This window comes from Lactuca saligna, chromosome 9, assembly GCF_052625555.1.
Source record: "Lactuca saligna cultivar CGN05327 chromosome 9, ASM5262555v1, whole genome shotgun sequence".
Classification (NCBI taxonomy): Eukaryota; Viridiplantae; Streptophyta; class Magnoliopsida; order Asterales; family Asteraceae; genus Lactuca; species Lactuca saligna.
Window position 1 is genome coordinate 105,280,002 of NC_136425.1, and position 23,844 is coordinate 105,303,845.

General features: G+C 32.4%; 1 protein-coding gene and 1 long non-coding RNA gene across 5 annotated transcripts; both read right to left on the minus strand.

Annotated features, from left to right (window-relative positions):
* Nucleotides 1-634: 634 nt before the first annotated feature.
* On the minus strand, nucleotides 635-1,258 carry LOC145016629 (uncharacterized). The gene has a single exon (XM_078974882.1). It carries the CDS (start codon nucleotides 1,256-1,258, stop codon nucleotides 635-637), a length of 624 nt encoding a protein of 207 aa, XP_078831008.1.
* Nucleotides 1,259-7,557: 6,299 nt separating this feature from the next.
* Nucleotides 7,558-10,518, minus strand: LOC145017483 (uncharacterized). Of its 4 annotated transcripts, none has more exons than XR_013666543.1 (4): nucleotides 10,248-10,518; nucleotides 9,685-9,878; nucleotides 8,858-8,938; nucleotides 7,558-7,576 (listed from the first exon to the last, which is right to left on the minus strand). It is a non-coding gene; the product is annotated as an uncharacterized LOC145017483 (long non-coding RNA). The 4 variants fall into 4 exon arrangements; XR_013666542.1 differs by lacking the exon at nucleotides 7,558-7,576 and adding an exon at nucleotides 8,073-8,265; XR_013666540.1 differs by lacking the exon at nucleotides 7,558-7,576 and adding an exon at nucleotides 8,073-8,320 and having other exon boundaries at nucleotides 10,248-10,516.
* Nucleotides 10,519-23,844: the final 13,326 nt, after the last annotated feature.

The window sequence follows — 23,844 nt, forward strand, 5'->3', positions numbered from 1 at the left end:
GATTGTTTCCCACTGCAACCATCTGTCAGTTGTTGTTGACTCTACGATCTGGCTTCGGGCAGTCACGAGCAAAGTGACCCGGCTCGTGGCAGTTAAAACATCTCAGCATACTTTTGTTGAATCGCACCTTTTTGTCAGCATTCATAGCCCTGTTGTTTTTCCCTGTTTTCTTGGAGAATTGTTTGGCTCTGAAGACAGCCATGGCAATCTACCAAGTAATGTCCATTTCCTCTACGTCTTCGGGATGTATCTGGTCCAAGTCAGCAAAGGATAGCCGAGGTGGAAGATCTCCGGCTACAAAGGCATTGTAGCAATTAACTAGCCCAGTGGCTAGAGCAAGATTTTCATCAGATTCTTTGGTGTTTGAAGAGGATACTTTGGCTGGCATATTGGGAGCAGGAACAGTTTAGGGAAATAGTACACTTGAAGTTTGATGTTGAGGGATGGATGTTGCAGCATTGAGGGTTTGAATATGAGGTTGTGGAACTGTGAAAGCTTGACCTGAGGAAGTCATGAAGGATGATAGTGCTGCATTGTTGGATGAAACACCAAGGTTTGCAGTAGAATATGAATTCATATGGTTGATTTCTCTCTGTTTGTCATCAATGTCACAGGCTTTGATGACTGCGATGATTTATGCAAGAGTGAGACGATTTAAGTCCTTGGTTTTCTTAATTACAACAACATTCATATCCCATGATCGAGGAAGTGCATTCAAAAGTTTCTTGTTGATTTCTAACTTGGACAAATAAATTCCTGAAATGTTCATGTCAGTTGTGCGAGCGGTGAACCTTTGCAATTGAGCCTCAAGGGTTTCTCCTGGAATGTAGCTAAACATGTTAAATTTGTGTCTTAACATGTCATGCCGACTTTCTTTCATATCTCCATTGCCCTCGTAGACCTCAATAAGAGCTTCCCATAGAGCTTTAGCAGAAGTGTACTCACGAAAACCTTGAGCAATATCAGGAGACAATGCCATGGTTAGAGTAGCCAATGCTCTTTCCTGTTCTTCAACCAGTTCAAACTCTTCAGCAGTGTAGTTTTCAATGGCTTTGTCAATCAACTGACCTCCAACTATCATCGTGACTTTGACAAGACCTCTAAGAATACTTCTCCAGATCTTGAAATCTTTCATTTTGATGTATTTCTCGATTCTGTATTTCCACCCGGGAAAACCTTCAGCAGACATCAATCTCGGAATGCGTGTAGTAGTTCCCATAACAGCATCAAGTTCCTGAAAATGAGTTTGAGAATCCATTTGAAATTTAAAGTGATTTAACAGTTCCAAAGTAGTTTACGGTTGAGGTTAGTTGAAATGATTGCGACCGTAAACAGAGTTTACGGCATGGGATTTACGGTTTAGATGTTTACAGTTTTTGGGTTTACTGTTTTATGGGTTTACGGTTTATGGGTTTATTGTTTTATGGGTTTACGATTTATGGGTTTGCTGTTCTTTAAACTTGTTTACGGTGTATGAATTTTTAGAGATTACAGTTCTTAAATGGACAGTAAACAATGTTTACGGTTGATAGTAAACTCTTAATTAGCCTTTAAAATTCGTATTTTCCAGACGAAAGTAGTTCCTCCAATGCCTAGAACGCAGAATTTAACGATCAAATGATGAGAATAACGGCTTGAACACAAAATCTCGATCGGATGAGTTTGATATCAGTTTACCGCTCTGATACCAATTGTTAGGTCCGATTCCGGATCTAAAACTAATAATCAAACAAACATGAATCGAGAATAACACAACAATAAGATGAATGAATTGAGCTTGCACACTATTAAACACAAGAAATCGTCAGGTACAACTCAAAGACTGACAGTAAACTTCTAGAGCATCCAACCTCCAAAATGACTAGCTACTACGCTATTTATACCCAACTGGACCGCAACCGGAGTTTGCGGCCGTAAACACGTTTACGACCGTAAACGTGTTTACGGTAGTAAACACAACAAAGTACAAACTAACATAAAGTGAAATTACAGACACAAAATCAACAACAATCACATGCTAAGCCTAGCCCAAACCATTTTCATGGCCCTTCATTGAGTATCTTATGTTAAAAGTTAAAAAAAAAAAAAAAAAAAAAAAAAAAAAAAAAAAAAAAAACATAACTTTATAAGTTGTAGTAAAAGATATTATTTTAATATTAAAATTTAGTTTATATATTATTACACTTTAGGTTTGATATTTATTTAACCAAATTAACCAAATTATAATTATTATTAAAAAGAAAATTGAAAAGTCATGGCAGTTTCAAATGAATGTGATGAAAGGAAAAATACATGGGAGTTTCAAATGAATGTGATGAAAGGAAAAATGTTTCGTTTATAAGTATACTAGGCGAATGCCCGCGTGCTGCGCAGTGGGATAATTATGTAGTTTAATATGGTTATATACGGTTTAATGTATTGTGAATAAGTCATACATAAAACTTGTATGCGATTAAATAGCATGTATATTTTTTGATTTACAGATTTTTTACCATAATAAATAATGAATTTTTTTACTATTAGTTTAAAATTTTAAATGTAATTTTGACGTACACATTAGTATTTAATGTAATTAATTGATAATTGATTAGATATGGATTCTAATTTGTGGTCGTCTATTTATGTTGAACCATATAAAAATACATATTTAACGACTTTTGTTAGTTTTACTATTGAATAGAAAATGGTGTCGTATTTTAAGTAAATATAAAAAATCTCATTCTCAATCTATTTTAAGATAGTGACATATATTAAGTTAATATAAAAAATCATATTCTAGAACTAATGAAAAAGAAAAAACGGAGCCAAAATTTTTAACTATAATAAAGTTGATTCCAATTACCAAGTGCTCAATCAAACATAATATCATTTAATAAACATCATAAGATATTACGTTATATTTAAATTACGGACATCATATTTGTAAGAGTCATTCAAAATATATGAGACTATAGTGTCTAATACAACAATGTAATAACCAAATGACCCTAACATATTTTAAATGAAATATGATTATAATATATTATCTATGCAACTAAATTTCTGCTCAACATGTGCGATTCATCTACTATATGGTATTCTTCTAATATATTATATTATAGTATAAACACTATATTTGGAAAACCACTTTGAGTTATATTGTAGTTTATAACATTAAATTTATGATGGGTTGTATTTGACACATACACACACACATACACACACACACACACACACACACACATATATATATATATATATATATATATATATATATATATATATATATATATATATTCTATTTAAAACAAATCTTATATAAACATCCAACCTAAATACTCATCTTCAAGTTTTCTTTCTTCGCCACGTAAACATTTTACCCTTATGACCGGCTGTTACTGGTCATAAGGGTAAAATGTGAATGTTTTCAATAGTTTAGTGGTAGATAGATAACGAAAAATGTTTAGTGACTAAATATGAACAAAATCGAAAGTTTGTTTCCCTCTAAAAAGTTCAATGATTAAATGTGAACAAACTTCCTCTTGTATTATGTTTTAGAAAATTATTTATTTTTGTTAAATTGTAGCAACATTTGTTGATGAAGAAATCTATGAAATAAATAAATTAACAAAAAAACCCTGAAAATATATTTAAAAAAAAACAAAAAACCGAAACCGAAACCGAAATAAAAAAACCAATGGTTTGACATTTTCCAAAATAAAAAATCAAAATTTCCAATCTGATTTTGGTTTTACAAAAAAATAAACCATTCTCACTGATGTGAATTATGACCATTGGTTTAGCATGCGAAATTTGTGACATTCCATGAATACGTAGTTACAACATCGTCTGAACTCGTAATTCATAATAAGGGGTTAGAGTATCATCAGATGAATACGTAGTTACAACATCGCCTGAACTCGTAATTCATCACCTACAAGTTATGGGTCTGCTGGTGTTTCCACTGGGTTGTCTAGAATAGTCTATGGTCGCCATGTATACTCTGGTAGATGACTACATCGCCACATTGTCGGTTAAGGTTATGGTATCTCCTTTCATCCTACATCACCTATTCATCATCATCTATTTACCTAATTATCATCACCTTTCTATCATCACCTATCTCTCATCATTTTATTTCATCACACACCAACTATTTCATCTACCCATGTTTCATCCGCAACATATTTGTAGATATAAAATAAATATATCATTTAAATCTTTTAAAACATGTATAAAATCGTTCATACAACATACACAACAAGTATTCAAATAATATGCACACATAGCATGTAATTTATATAAAATACTTCATATCTATGTGTAAGATGAAAGTACCTATATATACCATAAAAATCCCATAAATGATTCCTAACTTCAAACCCCAAGGTTTACTTTACTAAAGCTTCATATTTTTGGCTCTCTGGACCTAGAAGGGTCCAGATTCCTAACTTCAAACCCCAAGGTTTACTCTACTAAAGCTTCATATTCTCAAATCTCTGGACCTAGAAGGGTCCAGATCTATAACACAAACTTGCAAGAGGGGTTTGAGGCATTCAAAACCCCAAAGATGATGTGATTAAATCCCTAACCCCAAAATGGAAACTACATAATAGGGAAGGAAAAGGGTTCATTTTTGTACCTCAGAATGAAGTCCTTGCTTGTATAACTCATAACAATAACCTTCCTTGGTCCCTCCTGCTGGAACTCTTCTCCTTTCTTGCAAAATCACACCAAAAAGCTCAAGATAGCTCTTCCTCTCACTCTACAAACTCAAGCTCGCTAGGGTTCTCACTTATGGGAAAGGTAGTCGCAATTGAAGGCCATAAGTGCCTTTAAATATGGCTCAGGCCCAAAGATTTAGGGTTTTTGCCAACAACGCGAACTCGTCGAGTCGCCTCACCGACTCGTCGAGTCCATTCATTAATCTGAGTCATCAGTCGCGACCTTACTCGACGAGTCGAGGCGTTAACTCGTCGATTCTCTCTTCTTAACTCAAAACAAATGTTGCTACAGTTAAACAAAAATAAATAATTTGCTAAAACATAATACAATAGGAAGTTTGTTCACATTTAGCCATTGAACTTTTTTGAGGGAAACGAACTTTCGACTTTGTTCACATTTAGTCACTAAACTTTTTTTCGTTATCTATTTGCCATTGAACTATTGAAACTGTTCACATTTTACCCTTATGACAGGTAACAGACGGTCATAAGGGTAAAATGTGAACAATTTCAATAGTTCAATGGCAAATAGATAACGAAAAAAAGTTTAGTGACTAAATGTGAACAAAATCGAAAGTTCGTTACCCTTTCAAGTCATTATCCCTTAAATAGTTAATATTTACATTGATTTTTGTTTTGATTTTAATTTTTCAATTTTTTTGTTCTAGTTTGTTTTTATTCAATCTTACAAATTGGTTTTTTAAACCGATATTCTAAATGTATGTTGACTTTCACTTACAAATGCAAAGCGCCACTCAAGAAAATATAATCAAACTATTAACCACAAAAGATTTTGATTTTATAACCAACAATATAAAGGTGTATCCTCACAACAGCCTCTACTTTATAAACCAATCTCATTTGACCATTTATTCATACTTTGTAAGTATATGTAAACAAGCAAAATTTTGTGGAATAAAAAACATAAGCTGAAATTATAATCAAAATGTGTGCAACTTAAACCAATGTACAACAAAATATTGAATTTCAACTAAAAAAATGTATATATTTTATTTTGTTAAAAATTACAATTAATAATTAACAAATATATATATATATATATATATATATATATATATATATATATATATATATATATATATATATATATATATATATATATATATATATATTACTTTTTAGTTACAAAGATTTTTATTAAAAAACAAAATACTCTAGTTGACACAAGGACATGACTATGATTAATATACAAACATTAGTAAAGAGTATGACAATAAAGGTGAAAAACAAGAACTATTTAGAACCACCGATACGAATTTTGATTTTTTTTATTCCATCGAAACATTGAAAGATGGAATTTTGAACTCTACTTGAGATTCATATAGGAAAGAGTATTAAAATAGTTAGAATAAAACAGTTGGTTAATAATAATAATTAAATTATGAATATGTATATACCACCTCATTTTTGTTTCTACTTGTTGCATGCAATGATGTTATAATCTTGTGACATTGTAGTCTTGATTATATACGAGGTAGATATGTGAAGGAGAGAGTAATTAATTCTAAAGGAGATGATAAACGTGAAGCAAAGTTTTGTCGATGCATTGCATAATTGTTTGATTTTGATTATATCATAGATGGAGCCTATGATTTATATGAGAATGTAGGGGGAAGTTAGGATCTAAAAAATATATTCAAAATTTCATAATTAATCCCCATATTTACCTCCAATTCATGATATTCGATTTTTAGTAAGGACTAATTAGTGATCTGTTTATGTCTAGTTGAGTTGTATATCAAAATTAATATTTATTTTTTAGAATTGATTTCATCTCTTCAATTCATGGTGTCTGTTGTATTTGGTAAGGATAATAGTTTGATTTTCTGCAAATAAAGATTAATGATATTTACATTAGATTATGATACTTTTTGTTATAAAAATTGTACCTCTTAAATTTTTCAAGAAATATTCAATATACTTAATAATATAATAAAGATAATCATACATCTTAAATAACCCATTTTCATTTTAAGTTCACCAATACTAACATAATTAATAAATATAAAATATATATTCAATATTTTATTTTATTTATATATTTTTAATAAATTGACTGTGTAGACGACCACTTCCCATTCTTGAAACAAAAAATCAAAATTATTTCAAATATCAAAATGAATACATGTGGACTCCGTATCCTAACATTTAAACATAATGGGACCAACATACCAATTTTTACATCTCCTCAATTCATAATCATCTCCTCAATTCATGGTATCTGTTATATTTGGTAACGAATAATAGTTTGATTTTCTCCAAATAAAGATTAGTGGTATTTGCATTAGATTATGGTAATTGTTGTTGTAAAGATTGTACCTCTTAAATTTTTCAAGAAATGTTCAATATACTTAATAATATAGTATATATATATATATATATATATATATATATATATATATATATATATATATATATATATATATATATATATATATATATATATATATATATATATATATATATATATATATACGTGTTGGTGTTTTAATTTGAGAAGTGTGTGTGTATATACTAGGGAAATCTAAAGGTCCGTGCTAAGCACGAAACAATATTGCTCTATCATGCTCATTATCTAGTCCATTTATAATCCTATTGTTTGATTAATATCCTCCTTCATGGCCACCACTATAACCACCACCCACTATTGCAAGAGAATCTTTTAAGGAATGTGTAGCAACCAATGCACTTAATCAACCAGTGTTGTCCTAGTCCTTCACAGACAATGCAAGAAGAGGAATGTTGAGATCAACTTCTACCTAATATAATGTTGACCTTTTATAGTTTATTCCCTTTACTCAATGCCCAATTAGCACCTCCACTAAAACTCCCTTGGTCTATTGATTTCAATGCTATAATTTGAAATAAGAGTGAGTTATTAAAAGGGGAGAGAATAAGAATGACATCAATTATTACTTTAAAATGGAAAGTGCGAAGCTATATAAATAAAATTAAAAAAAAATGTAAAAAAGCTGTTGGAAAAGTAGCATGCTATAAAAGTGAAAAAAAAAAGACAAAATATTGATGGAAAAAGTAAGATGCTATAAACGTAAAAACCAATCGAAATAACTGTTAAAAAACAATGAAAATCTACAAAAGGATGGGCTATTTTTATTTGATTTTAGGTTGGTGGGATCAGGTGGTTTACATTAGCACATACCACCCTGACAAACAATAAAATATGTTGTTTCTTGCGATCTAACAAAATTTTTTATATATAACCGTACTTCTTGTTTCCAATGGTTAATTGCAAGAAATAGCAATGTATTTACACTTGACCTGAACCGTATAACTGACCAGGGATACATGTCATTATTAAGCAATCATCTTCCTTATAAAAAGAATAAATAATACTAAGAAAATGAAGATGCCATTAGAATTATTGAAAAAAAAACAGAGGTTTAGAATTTAATAGTCAAACGCAATAAGTAGCAACGTATGTCAATCTTTTTACATATATAAACAACGCAAACGAAGACTCAGCTCTCAAGAATATAACTGTTGTGTCATTTCTCTATCTGATGTAGTGAGTAAGAGACATCTAAAAGGGGTAATATATAATAGCCAACTATTAGAATCCATTTCCACTATATCCACTGCACATTGGGAAAATGAGAGTAAAAACTATAAAAATCATATATTCTATAGAAATAATAATAGTATAATTTTTGTTGATGAGAGTCAACTGTTGAATATATGGAGTAATTTATGATTCAATTCATCACCTCTTGAGAACATGATCCATATGATAAAATAATAAAATTAAAAAAATGAACCACATTATGAAATAGGTTTGTCTTTTTAGACGATATGTGAGGCATATGGAATGAGATATGAATGTGTATGTAGAACAAATTATATAGAAACTCAAATTTTAAAGCAATAAATGGTTTAGGTTTAGGGAATTCATATCTCTAAACATCAACATTTAAAAAAATTGAGATTGGGATATACATTCCACTTTAAAAATGGCATAACTAATTCATTTTTGTTATCACCACCCCCTTTCACAATATCACTTTTCCATGACAATATTCTAAATTCACACGTAACTTTACTTTGAAGAAATATCCAAATATGTTTGTATAACAAAGCAACCTTACTCATTTTGCCAACACTTTATTACAACTTACCTTAAAATTTACTGTTTCAACAGGGAATCTAGCACCACCAACACCTTTAGTTGTTTCAGTTACCTATTTTGTATCTATCAACTGCAATTTGAAGGTCCATAAGGTATTAAATATAGTTAGAATGGCTGGAGTAAAAGCTCTGTGAAATTCAAACTTGAAAGTAGCATAACCCAAGCAATTACATAAGTTGGATAATCACATCATATCTAGAGATATATGCAGTACATTATTTGGTAAGACAAAACTAGTATAGGATATAACATTAGTTAGTCTAAACAAGATTAATCAGTTCATCAATTAAAAAGCAAAAAGTGAAAGAGAACAAAGACTACCATCATGCAAATATATCTTACTTATTCCAAGATTGAACAAGTTTTGAAAAGAACTATAAGAAACAACAGTTCAGTATGCATTTGCTTTCCACGACATGTGCCAAATCAAACATTCTTAAGAATTACAATCATTTTAAAATTTTCTCAAAACAATGATTTTGATGGTTTTAAAGTTAAAATAAAATTCTACTACAAGTAATGTTACAGAGCATATTTAACGACAAAAAATTTCTTACCTAAACAAATTCTATTTTAAACTTAAAGATGCATATTTCAATCCATCAATCATTTCTTAAGAACCCTAATTTCCCAGTTTTCAAAAATTGAGGAAATCTAAGGGCACACAATTTGTTTTTTATTAGGTCAACCAAAAAAATTCAAGACTTGGTAAAGGATAAACCAATTATACATCATGAATATCATATTCATATTACATGATTATAAACATAAACACAATAAAAACTAAAAACAAAAATGTAAAAATGATAAATTTACCTGATAAATAATTACAACAGAGAGAGCTAGCCATGTAATTATCTCCCCCATCTCTCTACTCTTCGTCCTCTCTGTCTCAAACACTCTTCAATGTAAACACCAATCTGTTTGAGATACAAATTTAAATTGACTTAGCAGAACTCAATAACCCCATCAATGTTCCCTCTATCATAACTATTCAGTTTCAAAACCTTCTGCAAAAAAATCAACAAATAATGAAAAGGATTAATAAAAGTGAAATGGCAATCGCAAATGAAGAGGAAAAACGATCTTAGGGTTCAATTGGCAAAGCAGGTAAGGAGTGAGAGACTGAGAAACACAGAAGAAGTTGGACGGAGAGAGAGAGAGAGAGAGAGAGAGAGAAACGTGTCCCTGGTTTCGCTATTTGAACATGAAGGGTTTTTTGGGTGATGGGAAAGTGGGAAGGAAAATACATATTTCTCAACCTTAAAACCTCCACAATTACAGCAGAATCAAAGTCAACCTCCATCAGTAGAATACAATCCATTAAAAAAATTAAAAGAAAAAGTTATTATGTGAGAGATAGAAGGATTCAATCGTACTCTTCGATCCAAAAGTGAAAGCCGATGTTATGATGTCATGATAGTCGTTTTCCGGAAAAGAAGAGGGGAGCAATGGTGGTATAGGCAGAACTGATGGGTAGGTTATCGCTGGAAGTAGGAGAAAAACAGAGAAGAAGAAGATGAAAGTGATAAATTAAGCAAATAGGGAGGAGGTGTCTCTGTTGAGAAGCACACAAATTAAAGATAATCCATTTGTGTAGTGGATTACAGTTGTGCATCGTTAAAGCAGAGGTGGAAACAAGTGTCAAAACGTGTTTCACAAGGTAAAAACATCAATGACACGACTCCAAAGGTGAGTGGAGGCACAGTACCTCACACGCCAAAGAGAACTCTTAACTCTTAAGAGAAATGCACGGAGCATCGGGCCATCTTTGAGCCTTCAAATTTCCACAAAATTCCTTCCTAATTTGATAAAAATCAAGCAAAAATCCACAAAAAATCCTCAAAGCCACTTTATGTCAAATTTAAAGCACTGGGCTTACTTTTATATATATATATATATATATATATATATATATATATATATATGTTCAATTGAGAACAATTTTGGATTTGAGAACATTTGTGAACAAAATTAAAATACGCGTTGGTTTTAATTAAAAGAGGGGCGTAGTCCATCTACTTTACTTATTCATGCAAAAAAACAATGACACCCAACTCCGATCTTGCCTTCCGCCCAACACCGCCTCCTCCCGCAAATCGCATCGGCACCATCAATCACTACCGGAGATAACCACTGTTGGGAAGACATGTTCTACAGGTGGTTGTATCATGGAGTATTGGAACTATGTTGCTTCATTTCACCCTTGCAAGTGACGTATGTGTTGTAATTCATCATGAGAAGTAATTACACAGGTAACAATTTGAATTCGATGTTTGCTCAATCTAGTTTGAAATTCACCTGCATATTCATTAAGATGCTATAATTTCATATATATATATATATATATATATATATATATATATATATATATATATATATATATATATTCATTTCATCTCACTGTATAAAATGATGACAGAAAATCAATTGTTAGGGCATCTATAACTTTCTAAAATTTTCACAAAATTTTCTTAAGTCTTTAATTATTAGTGGAACAAAATGAGAATTGGTGGTGATGAAGTTGGTGCAATGGCAGAATTAAATGATATAGTGACATAATTACTCATTTTTTAAAGTTGATTTGCATTGCCTATCATGTGTTCGATGAAAGTCCTCTAAGAAAATATACATCTTTCAAGGTAGTTAGGTGTTATTATGTTTATGTACAATTTAATCCCAAAGGTCTGTTTTTGTATTTCATCTTTGTGGCCATTTTCATAAAACACTAAACTATCATTTATATTCACAAATGTTTTTTGTGTTCACAATGCTAATAAATGGATGGAATGGAAGTATCTACATATGATTTTATCTTTAAGTTGGAGTTTGAATTAGAAGTTGAATATTTATTAATGTCATTGTAGAATTTTATTATGAATTTTTTTTTGCTTGCTTGTTCTATTTGAAAAAAATCCATTTTGCTTTCATGTTGTTGATGTATTACGAACTTGCTTGTTCATTTGCTTGCTTTTGTGAGGAATTATGCATACAATTGGATTGAATTGTTTTTGTTGAAAACATAAAGGGGTTAATATTATAAAAGCCCTAAAATTTTAACGCATAATTGGAAATAGCGCTGATATTTTTTTACTATTGATGTGGCCATAACTTTCTCGCAGAATTATCACTCTAGCCCACTTAACGAGTTTCATGGTTAAGTTGGTTAACTTTTTTGCAAAATCAATCCTAAAAAGTTCAAATTTAGTCCCTGGGGTTTGAAAAAAATTACACCATATGGTTTTTTTTAATTTATTTTTCGTTTTTTGTATACTTTATTTATTTTTGGTTTTTTTTTTTATAAATATATGTACATTTTTTATTTTCTTATATATATATATATATATATATATATATATATATATATATATATATATATATATTACTTATTTTCATTTTTTAACTTTATTTTTCAACAATTTTTTTAAACCTTTTTACCTTTCGTTTTCTATTTTTTAGTGTATATATAGAGTATATTAGAGTTTTTTTTAGGATTTTTCATATTTCTTTTCGTATTATATTTTATTTTTTTCATCTTTTTATTTTTTATTTTTTATTTTTTTGTTTTCCAATTATTTGTATTTTTTGTTTTTTTTGTATTTTTATCTTTTTATTGACATTTTTCAAAAACTATAAAATGTATTAATATATTAGAGTATATTACAATTTTGATAATTTATAGTTTTTGTAATTGTTTTTTACTTTTATTCAAGTAAATAAAGTAGTTATGTTTATATTTGTAATTTCGGTCCAACTTATTTTTTTTTTCTTTAGTGCTATTATATTTATGTTACGAATAAATGAAAAAAAAATAATTTGTTTACTAAGAATTAGTGTTTCATTGTATTATATAACTTGCAAATTAAATCATATTTCTATATGTGATATTAATAGATTAAATTCAAGATAATATTTTTCAATTTGATAATAGACTAAAAAAACAAAATAATAATAATAATAGTCGATCTTTATAAAAAAAACTTGTTATAGTAATTTATATTGAATTCAAGTTCGTTTACTTGAATCAAAGTGAATAGAAACATTAGAAAAACCATAAATAACTAAAATAGGAAAAAAAAAATAGAAAACAAAAATTGTAGTATCAAAAAAACCTTAGAAAAAATATTAGAAAAACCATAAATAACAAAAAATAGAAAAAAATAAAAAAAATAAAAAGGTGAAAAAAAAAATATAATACGAAAAGAAATATGAAAAAACCTAAAAAAACTCTAATATACTCTATATATACACTAAAAATAGAAAACAAAAGGTAAAAAGTTTAAAAAGAAAATTGTTTAAAAATAAAGTTAAAAAATGAAAATAAATAAAATATATATAAAAAAAGAAAATAAAAAATGTACATATATTTATAAAAAAAACCGAAAATAAATAAAGTATACAAAAAACGAAAAATAAAGTTAAAAAACCATGTGGTATAATTTTTTTCAAACATCAGAGACTAAATTTGAACTTTTTAGGACTAATTTTGCAAAAAAGCTAACCAACTTAACCATGAAACTCGTTAAGTGGGCTAGAGTGATAATTTTGTAAGAAAGTTGTGGCCAAAACAATAATAAAAAAAAATATCATGTTTTTTTTCCAATTACACTTTAAAAATATAGCGCTTTTATAATATTAACTCATATTAAGCTCTAGGGGCTGTATTGGAGTCTATTAGAGAATTGATGATCATTGTAGGATTTCATACATACAAGGTATTTGTCGTATTATCTGAAAGACCCTAATAAGTATAAAAGTGATATTTTATTTAAAAATCCTTAACTTTGAACCCTCATTAATCCAAGCATTAAAGCTCTTATGTTAAATTGAATTTCACATCTCTATAGCCTAATAAGTAACCAACAAACATTTTAAAAGTGATAAACTGAAGGCTTAACCATTAATTCCTTAATAGAACACCAAAAGTGATTTAGAAGCTATTATGATCAATTTTCCCAAATTTGTCCTCCAACTTCTAAAATTCTTGAAAGTCAATACGAACATCTAAAAATCATGAGACTTGGTTTTCTGGAAATCTTAGTGTGTCTACTTTCTTCGAACTTTGAATCACATTTCGAAATTCCAACTCCTTGAGGGGTAAAATTAACAATCTTCTCAGGCTGGTCATGCCGTCACAGATTTCATGCACTGTTTTCAAAAAATCATACTAAAATTATCAGATATCCAAATTCCAAAATTCCAAATCCTATAGTTATATATAGATATATAGTTTCCAACATAAAAAGGGACTGATGTAATTCTTAGTAGATTGATACAGTGTATTCCAAGAGTATTGAGTGGTCCGGAAAGTGACAGCTAAAAGTTATAAAATAAACAAAAAATCATTAGAACGAGATATTTATATTTATGAAAAGATAGAAGGGTTAACTTTACCAATATAATTTTATCAAAATTTAATAATGGGCTGAAAGTTAAGAAAACATATCCCAAACAAAGGACTACAATCAAAGAGAAAATAAGGAAATATGTACATAAGTTTTATATGATTAATACAACAAACACAAGCTAAATAACGTTATAATTTTTATGTAGGTTCTCGAAAAGGAAATGATCCATGTTGCTCATGCTAGCTAATTTTCAAGCTCAAAGAGGCGAGTTATACTAACTCTCATATTATGTAGGCATTACTTGTTTTATGTTATTGTTCACGGATACCATAATAACATGTGATTATGCGTATCTAATCACATATGATCTATGTGGCTAAGATTCATTTTCGCGTTATCGATTCAATAATTGTATTTTCCCTTTTAATTATATGTGATTAAATACGTTTAATCAGATGTGATTATATGTTTCTAATCACATATGAATTTATGTAGAAAAACAAATATTGTCTATTTAAATCATATGTGATTAGATACATACAATCACATGTAATTATCTACACGATAACAAATATCGAACCAAGAACATGAAAACAAATATCCAAATTAATCATATGTGATTAAATATATATAATCACATGTGATCATATGAATCTAATCACATATGATTTATTTGGACATAATTCATTTTTCCTTTGTCGATTCAATAGTTGTTCTCATGTATTTTATCATATGTGATTATATGTATAATTGTAAGTGATTAAGTACATGAACACAACTATTGAATCGAGAAGGAAAAAATGGATCTTGTCCACCTCAAATCATATGTGATTATATACATATAATCACATGTGATTTATTATACAAAATAAATTATTCAGTTGAAACTGCAAAAATAAATATTGTCTACATAAATCATATTTGATTAAATGCATATAATCACATGTGATTATATGTATCCAATCACATATGATTTATGTGGATGAGATTCATTATCACATTCTCAATTCAATAATTGTTCTTTATCTACTGTAATCATATGTGATTATATATATCTAATCACATATGATTTTATATGGATAAAAAATAATGATGCATATATAAATCATATGTTATTAGATACATATAATCACATATGAATATATACACAAGAACGACTATTGAATCCAGAACACAAAGATTGATATTGTCCACATATATCATATGTGATTAAATGCATATGATCACATGTGATTATATGTATCTAATCACACAGAATTTGTGACAATCGTCAATCTTGAGTCAAGTCAAGTCATCAAGTCAAGCCGGTCAACTCGATTAAACCTTGTGTATTAGGGTTTGTGTTATGTTCATACTGTATAACTTGCTATATTAATGGGAAAACATCACTTGAGAAAAGTCTTGTGTTAAAAATTTCCTAAACCCTAGTTCTAATCAATGAACTAGACCAATAAAACAATGTTGCATACTCATCGGGAGTGTGTAAGATCCTTAAACAAGGCTTAACAGGGTTCACGAACCATGCATTTCGATGCCGGACACTCACAACTATCCCACATGGAACCTCTCTCAATCGTTTTCACTCTATCTCTCTCTATGTCAAATCTCTCCCAAATCTCTCCAAGTATGCGAAATCTCTCTCAAATATCTCTCTGTATGAGAAATCTCTCCAAGAATGTCAAATCTCTCCCAAATCCCTCTAAGTATGTGAAAACTCTCGCAAATATCTCTTTGTATGAGAAATCTCTCCAAGAATGTCAAATCTCTCCCAAATCTCTCCAAGTGTGAGAAATCTCTCCCAAATCTCTCTCAAATAGTTCCCGTAACTTTTTAGAATCATTCGGGTCATTTCGGCCCTTAACCGGGTCAAAAACGGCTTAAAACGGGGCGAAAACGCGAAAAACGGACCTTAGGAACCGAAACCCCTCTTAGGAACCGAAACCTCCTGATGAAGAAGGCTGCTGATCCGAACCGAAGGTACTGTTCACAAGCAACCACTCCCACACCCACTCTATGACCAGCCACACCTCCCCACCTTACCTAGGTCACATCAATGTCCTTTCCACTCAATCATCACTCCTCCCCACGTTTTTGGAGAGCTGAATATTCACCCTCTCTTCTCATTTCTCTCATTTCCTTTCTTTTCACCAAAAAGAGCAAACTCTTTTCTCTCTCATTTTCCCTCTATAGAACTCGAGATTTGAGGGCTGATGTTTTGATTTTCCTCCACATTTGGTAATAATAATCCATTCTCTTTATGATTATCTCAATTATTTCCACTCGAATCATGGATATCTTAAACAAACTCTCTCATAATTGTGTTAGATCTTCGAATCTTCAAGTGATTCTTCAAGTGTTCTTGGGTTGAACACTTCTCTTCTTCAACACTTACCTACTGAAATCACTTAAGGTGAGTTCATACCCCTACATTTTCATGTTTTCTCAAGTTTTCAGGGGGGGAATACAAGTTAAAACACTAAGAACATAACTAAATTTTTCTAACAGCCTTCATCAGAAAAGTTCAACTCCATTCACGGACTGTTTTGGGCATCTTAAACATTATTTTTTTGAAAACTGTACAAGGTGCAAATAGTTCAAGTTTGTAGCTTTAAAATGACTACTTGCACATCTCCATAAGATTTTTCTACAATTTATGGTGATTTTTACAAAACTGCCTATCATTTCAAACAACAATCCGGACCAGTGTGTGATTATGGACATTTTCACCCAAGTTGGAGGTCATTAAAAATCGTGATAAAAATTATGAGTAAACTAGACACATTTTGTGAACTCTCAGAATTTACGGATCTAGTTTTCGACTTCTTATGATTTTTCTATGATTTTTCCAAAACAGGGCAGAATTGCTAAAGTTAGCCAACAACATGTAAATATCATAACACTTTGTAATATGTTGAGCAAAGTGTATAATCATAAGTTCTAATATTTGAATGTGTTTCCTTGTTAGTTTATCATTATGAACTGAAACTAAGTCATTCATATTAAATATTATTCATTCATTTAGAACACGTATTATGTAACTATAAAAAGTATAGTTTGATAAATTCACAACACTAATACATTTCCATAAAAGAATTCATACATATTATATACATTTTAGATAAACTATAATAGGTATAGTTTATGATACATCACTCAACACACTCGTACAAAAAGGGTACATTCATACAAGAAAGATTTATATCCACACACATTTCACGTAAACTTGTTAACCTATGTTGTGAGACTCTCTCTCCCCGTACGTCCGAGTGCGGGATATAATTCCTGGTAGTTATAATCAAAATCTCCTTGAGGGAGAACGTGATACTTGTATATAGATCTATATTGGGTTTGACACCCCACACCTTGCTGCTAGCTACAGTGGGACTTGCAGGTCTACGGGTGACAAATGTCATTTCATTTTCGCGACGCCTGAGAAACGTTGTGGCAGGTTCACATAGTCACAGTATGATTATAGCGACTCACCTAGGGAAATAACAATTCATAAAGTTTACGAGGTTTCATAAAACCGAAGTAGGTTTTAGGTTGATAAAGAAATTTACTTTCCATATCATTTTAAACTCACGACATTTCTACTAAGAAATGATGATTTCTTATACATTTTAGTCTTTGGTTATAAGGCTACATTTTTTTTTTGGATTTCAAGGAAAATATCGGATTTTTCTGAAACAAACGCGACATTTACATGTGAAAGACTTCTACTAAGTTTATTAATAAAAGCTTATGAACTCACCAACCTTTGTGTTGACACTTTTCAAACAACTTGTATTCTCAGGAAAACACTAAACAGGTAATCAAGTGCTTTTGAGGATGGGACGTTAAGGCGTCAAACTTTTCATATTTTGTCAACATATTGTAATTGATTTTGAAACATGTAATTCATACAAGTGATGTAACTTTTTCAATTATATATATGTTGGTTGTGTTTGCTTAAATTACTATTGAAATTGTGGTTATGATACTATACATGAAGTTCTCCACCCCCGAACGTTTCCGCCATCCTTGGTTTGGGGGTGTGACAGAATTTATGTGGAAAATATTTATTTTCGTGTTCTCGATTCAATTGTTATTCTTGTGTGTTTAATTATATGAGATTATATGTATCTATTCAGATATGATTTGTATGGACAATATTTATTTTCAAATTTGCATTCAATAGTTGTTCTTGTATATTTAGTGACATATGATTTTTGTACACAAGATTCATTTTCGCGTTTTTGATTAAATAATTTTTCTTTTTTCCACATTAATCATATGTGATTAATACATGCAATCACATATGATTAAATACATAAGAAAAAATATTGAATAAAAAATATGAAAATGAATATTATCAATATAAATCATATGTGATTTGATACATATAATCACATTTGATTAAGTACATGAGTATAACAATTGAATTGAGAAATAAATAATAAAATCTTGTCCACATAAATCATATTTGATTACGTGTGATTTTATGTATTTAATCACATATGATTTATGTGGACAATATTTATTTTTACGTTTTTAATTCAATAATTGGTCTCGTGTATTTAATCACATACGGTTTATAAGAAAAAGATTTGTTTTCATGTTCTTGATTCAGTAAATCATATGTGATAATATATATATATATATATATATATATATATATATATATATATATATAAAATCACTTGTAATTATATACATGAGAACAACTAATGAATCAAGAACATTAAAACATATTTATATCCATATAATCACGGGTGGTGGAGATGGGTGGTAGTAGTGTGTAGTGATGTTTGGTGGTGGTGATGTGAAGGGTAGTAGGGGTGACATGTGGGGTTGTGATTATAGTGGGTGGTAAGTGGTGGTGGTGAGCGGTGGTGATGGGTGGTGGAGACAGGTAAAGGTGATAGGTAGTGGTGGCGGGTGGGTGGGCAGTGGTTGGTGGTGAGGGTGGTGATGGTGTATGGTGGTTTTAGTGGGTGATAGATGGGGTGGTGGTGGTGGGTGGTTGTGATGGGTGGTGAAGGTAGGTGGTGGTTGGTGATTTTGATGGGTGGTAGGTGGAGGTGATAGGTGGTGATGGTCAGTAGTGATAAGTGGTGGTGGTGGGGGTTGATCGAGGTGGGTAGTGGTGATAGTTGGTGGATGCGGGTGGTGGTGATGGGTGGTGGGTGGTGGTAGTTAGTGGTGATGGTTGGTTGTGGTGGGGGTAGTGATGATGGGTGGTGGATGCGGGTAGTAGTGATGGGTGGTGGGTAGTGGTTGGTGGTAATGACAGGTGGTGTTCATAATAGTGGGTAGTGGGTGGGTGGTGGGTGGGGGTGAATGGGGGCGGGTGGTGATAGTGGTAGTGGCTGTAGGTGGTCATAATGGTGGGTAGTAGCTAGGTGGTAGTGATGGATGGTAGAGGTGGGTGGGTGGTGGTTGTAGTGGGTGGTAGGTGGGGGTGATGGTGGTGATAGTGGCAGGTGGTGGTCATAGTGGGTGGGTAGGTGGTAGTGATGGGTGGTGGGGGTGGATAGTTGTGGTGGGTGGATGGTGGTGGTCGTTGTGACAACCCGATATTTCAACTCTTTGTAATGACCTAATAAGTCAAGTATTGTAACCACTTATGAGTAATAAAATGTATAAATAAGTTCTACTTAATTTCTTTCTATGATTTAATGTCTTTGAACCATGATCGTGCGTAAAAAGATCGCCCAAATCCGACTTCAGATAGCGAAGTTATGAGTTTTCAAAGAAATTCCTTAAACACGATGGATTGATATTAAATAATAAAAACAATAATAAAAATAATTTCGGAATTTCCCAACGGAATCTAAACGAAAGTTGTAGATCGTAGTCTCACCTTCGCGGGGATATAAAGAACGTCGAAAACGGAGTTCGTATGAAAGAGATATGAATTTTTGAAGTTTGATAAATAATTTAAATATAAATTTTATTAAAAGTTCGGTATTATCCGAGGGAGGAGTCAGCCTAGGGCCGAAGTACGCGCCGCGTACGCCTGAACGCCCCGCGTACTCGAATGAAGGGTCTCAGATCGACCACGTCGCCCTATGCGAAGCTACCGACCCGTCCCATCCGACCCGCGAACCCAGGAACCCGTCCCGTCCGAAGTGCGTAAGCGATGACGCACGGGTACACGCTGCGTACGCCCGTACGCCCCGCGTTCGGAGGCGGTTCAGCAACCCTATAAAAGGGATGCGAGCCTTTCCGAAAATGTTGTTCATTTCCTCTCTTTCTCTCCCGATCTTGCCTCGATTTCCGTGCCCGTTCAAACCCGAAGCTCTGGTCTTTTTGCTCAAGTCCCGAGGGTCGATTTTACTCCCGAGATTCCCGAGAATCCCGAGAAAAATCCGTTTCGCGAGACGAAACTCTGCCCGGTTTTTTCGAGCTCGCTATCTTCGAATTTCCAAGTGAGTTTCATACCCCTTAATCAACTGTTTTAATTATTCTAAATACTTTTAAATGCTTTATGGGGGGGGGGGGGGGAATACAAGTTAAACACTTATGGTTATTGTTTCGGTCACATGTGACGGCGTTAATCACATGTGATTAATAACTAAGAAAACAATGATTTTATCACTGTTCAAACTGTTTTACTTCAAAATGTTTTACAAACTCTTTTACTTACCAAATGCTTTATTGTAAACTTTGTTTTACTACTTATAAATTTGCATGCTTATATACGTATAGCTGTATAATTAATGTTTAAAGGGCTTAGGAAAGCCACCTATCCTATTTCCTTTTCCTCGATTTGGATGTGGTCTGGTGGAATTTCGGGTGACTATCCGAGGGTCGTTTCGATATTAGTTATATGTCATATATACGTGTATAGACATAAAAGTACTTCCAATTTTCATGCTTATCAAAACATCATTTGTAAGTTACCATCGGGGTAACACGGGATCATACTACTACGATTTCTAGATCAACGAGTCAGTTCATTCATGAGTCAATATTCATTACTAAGAGAACATATACAACGATACTAGAACAAGTAATATTTTATTACAAACACACGAATACTTTAACAATTGTGATCCACTGTATGGGTTCATGTCTTAATTGTCATGACCCGGGTTGTAGCCAGAGTCTCTTGGAGGGAGAGCGTTGAGTTTGCGTATAGATCTATACTGGATTGACTATCCTACACCTTTCTGTTAGCTACAGTGGGACCGGCAGGTCTACGGGTGCCAAACGTCATAACCTATTTTTCGACTATACGTTGTCGATGTTACCAGTCAATAGTATGGTGCAACTTATCACACGATACCTTAATATAAACCTGGTTTAAGGTAGTTAGTACCACAGTAGTTCATATAAAAAACGAAACTACCGTACTACAAGAATTTACCCATTGCATTTTGGTGATAGCCTCACCTAAACTTAAATGTACAAACTATATTTTGTTAAATGATAGTTACACTTGGGAAATTTCACACTTTTACATCAAACGAGCATACAAACTATTAAGCCTTGGTAAAAGGGGCTACTTTTATACTTTAAATAGAAAATATAGGTTTTTCTGAGAGATTCAAACATTTACAAACACTTACATACATTTACAACTCATACTTGCAACAGGTTCAAAACGTTTTTGATAAACGAACCACGACACAAAAATACTTATGAACTCACCAGCATAATGCTGATAAACTCTTTCAAAATAACTTGTATTCTCAGGTCATCAGTAGACAGGTTCCGATGCTAGCTTTTGAGAAGATGGAGCGCATTCAAGTCTCATCATACTATTTTGATATACATTATATTTTTGGTGTCTAAAACTGTACGGAACACACTTGTATTAAAATGTTTATATTTAATGCAATGGATGATGTTGTTTGCTTATTTACAATTACTGTGTTGTGATACTACACATGACGTCCTCCGCCCCAGAATGTTTCCGCCATTCTTGGTTTTGGGGTGTGACAGATTGGTATCAGAGCATTGGTTATAGTGAAGCAAGTATATCAACCCATAAAAGATATACTAAACTATAAACCCATTTGGGATTAAAACACTCTGACCAGGAGTTCATACTTTAAATAGTTAATTAAGTATACTAGTTTGCATTCATGCTAAAACCGGTGTCACAACGACAAAAACAAAAGTATTACGATTGTTAAATATCACAGGTAAGCTAGGGGATGTATGGTCAGTCCTGGGAATGGCATAGCCTGATCAACTATGCTGGTCCGAGGAGTGATTAGCATATGCCCTAGAATAGTTGTGATGTGTTAACAAGTCTAAAAACTTACCAACAATGCCACAAAAAGATCGGTGGAACTTAAACTTAAAATACTATAGGCGTATTTTGTGCTATTAACTACATACATACTATATCTTTATACATCTCTTCTCACGTAGATTTAAATGGCTGGATTACGTCACGACAACCCGTACTTTCCAAATGAAGGCAACATAGGAAGGCTCGAAGCAGAGTCTGACGATGAACACCAAATTCCGTTGGATGATCATCAAGCTGAAGGCTTCTCAGATAGATCAGACTCTGAGCCTGAAGTCAACAACCTACCACTCGTAGGTCAACCCCCGAACAACAACCCTCGACCAGCTTTTCCAGATCCTACTCCCCTATGGGCAAACCACTTGAACCGTTGGAGTGAAGAACAGGGTCAACCCTTACCATACTTTGGGGACCGAAGCTTTCACAACGTCAGCAATGGTGGCTCTGCTGACCGAGCCCTGCCTGTCATTATCCGCAGGATAGCTCGTAATGTCGAGCAAGGTAGAGCAGCCATCGACCGGGTCATGGAAATTGATGCCAACTCAGGTGTCAACACAGTCCGCATCCGCCGTCTTGAAGAAGACATGGAACGGACCCGGAGAGCCAATGGAACCCTACAGCAACATCTGGTTGCCTCTCAAGCTGAAGTCATGGAACTCCGAACTCGCCAAAGTGCTCATGAGCAACACCTTCAAGAGATGGACCGTCAAATGAGAGACCTTAGGGTCCTCCTAAGGAATATTCGTCGCCGTTAGATGATGTCTAATACATCATTATCTTTTGGGTTAAAGATTTGCCTTTAACATATATGCTCTAAGTAGCACTTCTCAGTACTCTAAGTAGGAATCTAAGAACTGTCAAACTTTTCTATGTGGTATGATGTAAGACCTACTGTTAGGTCAATTTTCATTAAACTCATTACATCAGTAATACCAGTATTATTGAAATCTATCTAAATTGTGGGAAAAATCTATACATTTGTGTTTTCCTACTAACATTTTTTTTGTTGTGATTTCAAACACTCATACAACTGTTTGGGCTATGGTTATTTAGTCCATGTATCACTCTCACGTTGCTTACAAATTGATTCTTACCATTTTCTTACCTTTATAAACTTATAGCTGAAGGATGCCTCCTCGCAAATCTCCCAGGAATAATCCTGCACCACCACCTCCACCGCCTCCGGTCATCGATACTGCAGCCCTAAATGCTGCCGTAGCTGCAGCAGTGGCAACTGCCATGGCTCAGTATCACTCTTCTGATGCCAGCAGAGGTGGAACCCCGGTGGAATCAATTCTGGTTGAAACCCCTGTGCGCTCGAGAGAGTGCACTTACAAGGATTTCACCAACTGCAAGCCGAAGTCCTTTCATGGGACCGGCGGAGTC

Coding starts and splice junctions, on each gene's coding strand:
- LOC145016629 (XM_078974882.1), bottom strand. CDS start 1,258: ATGGATTCTCAAACTCATTTTCAGGAACTTGATGCTGTTATGGGAACT.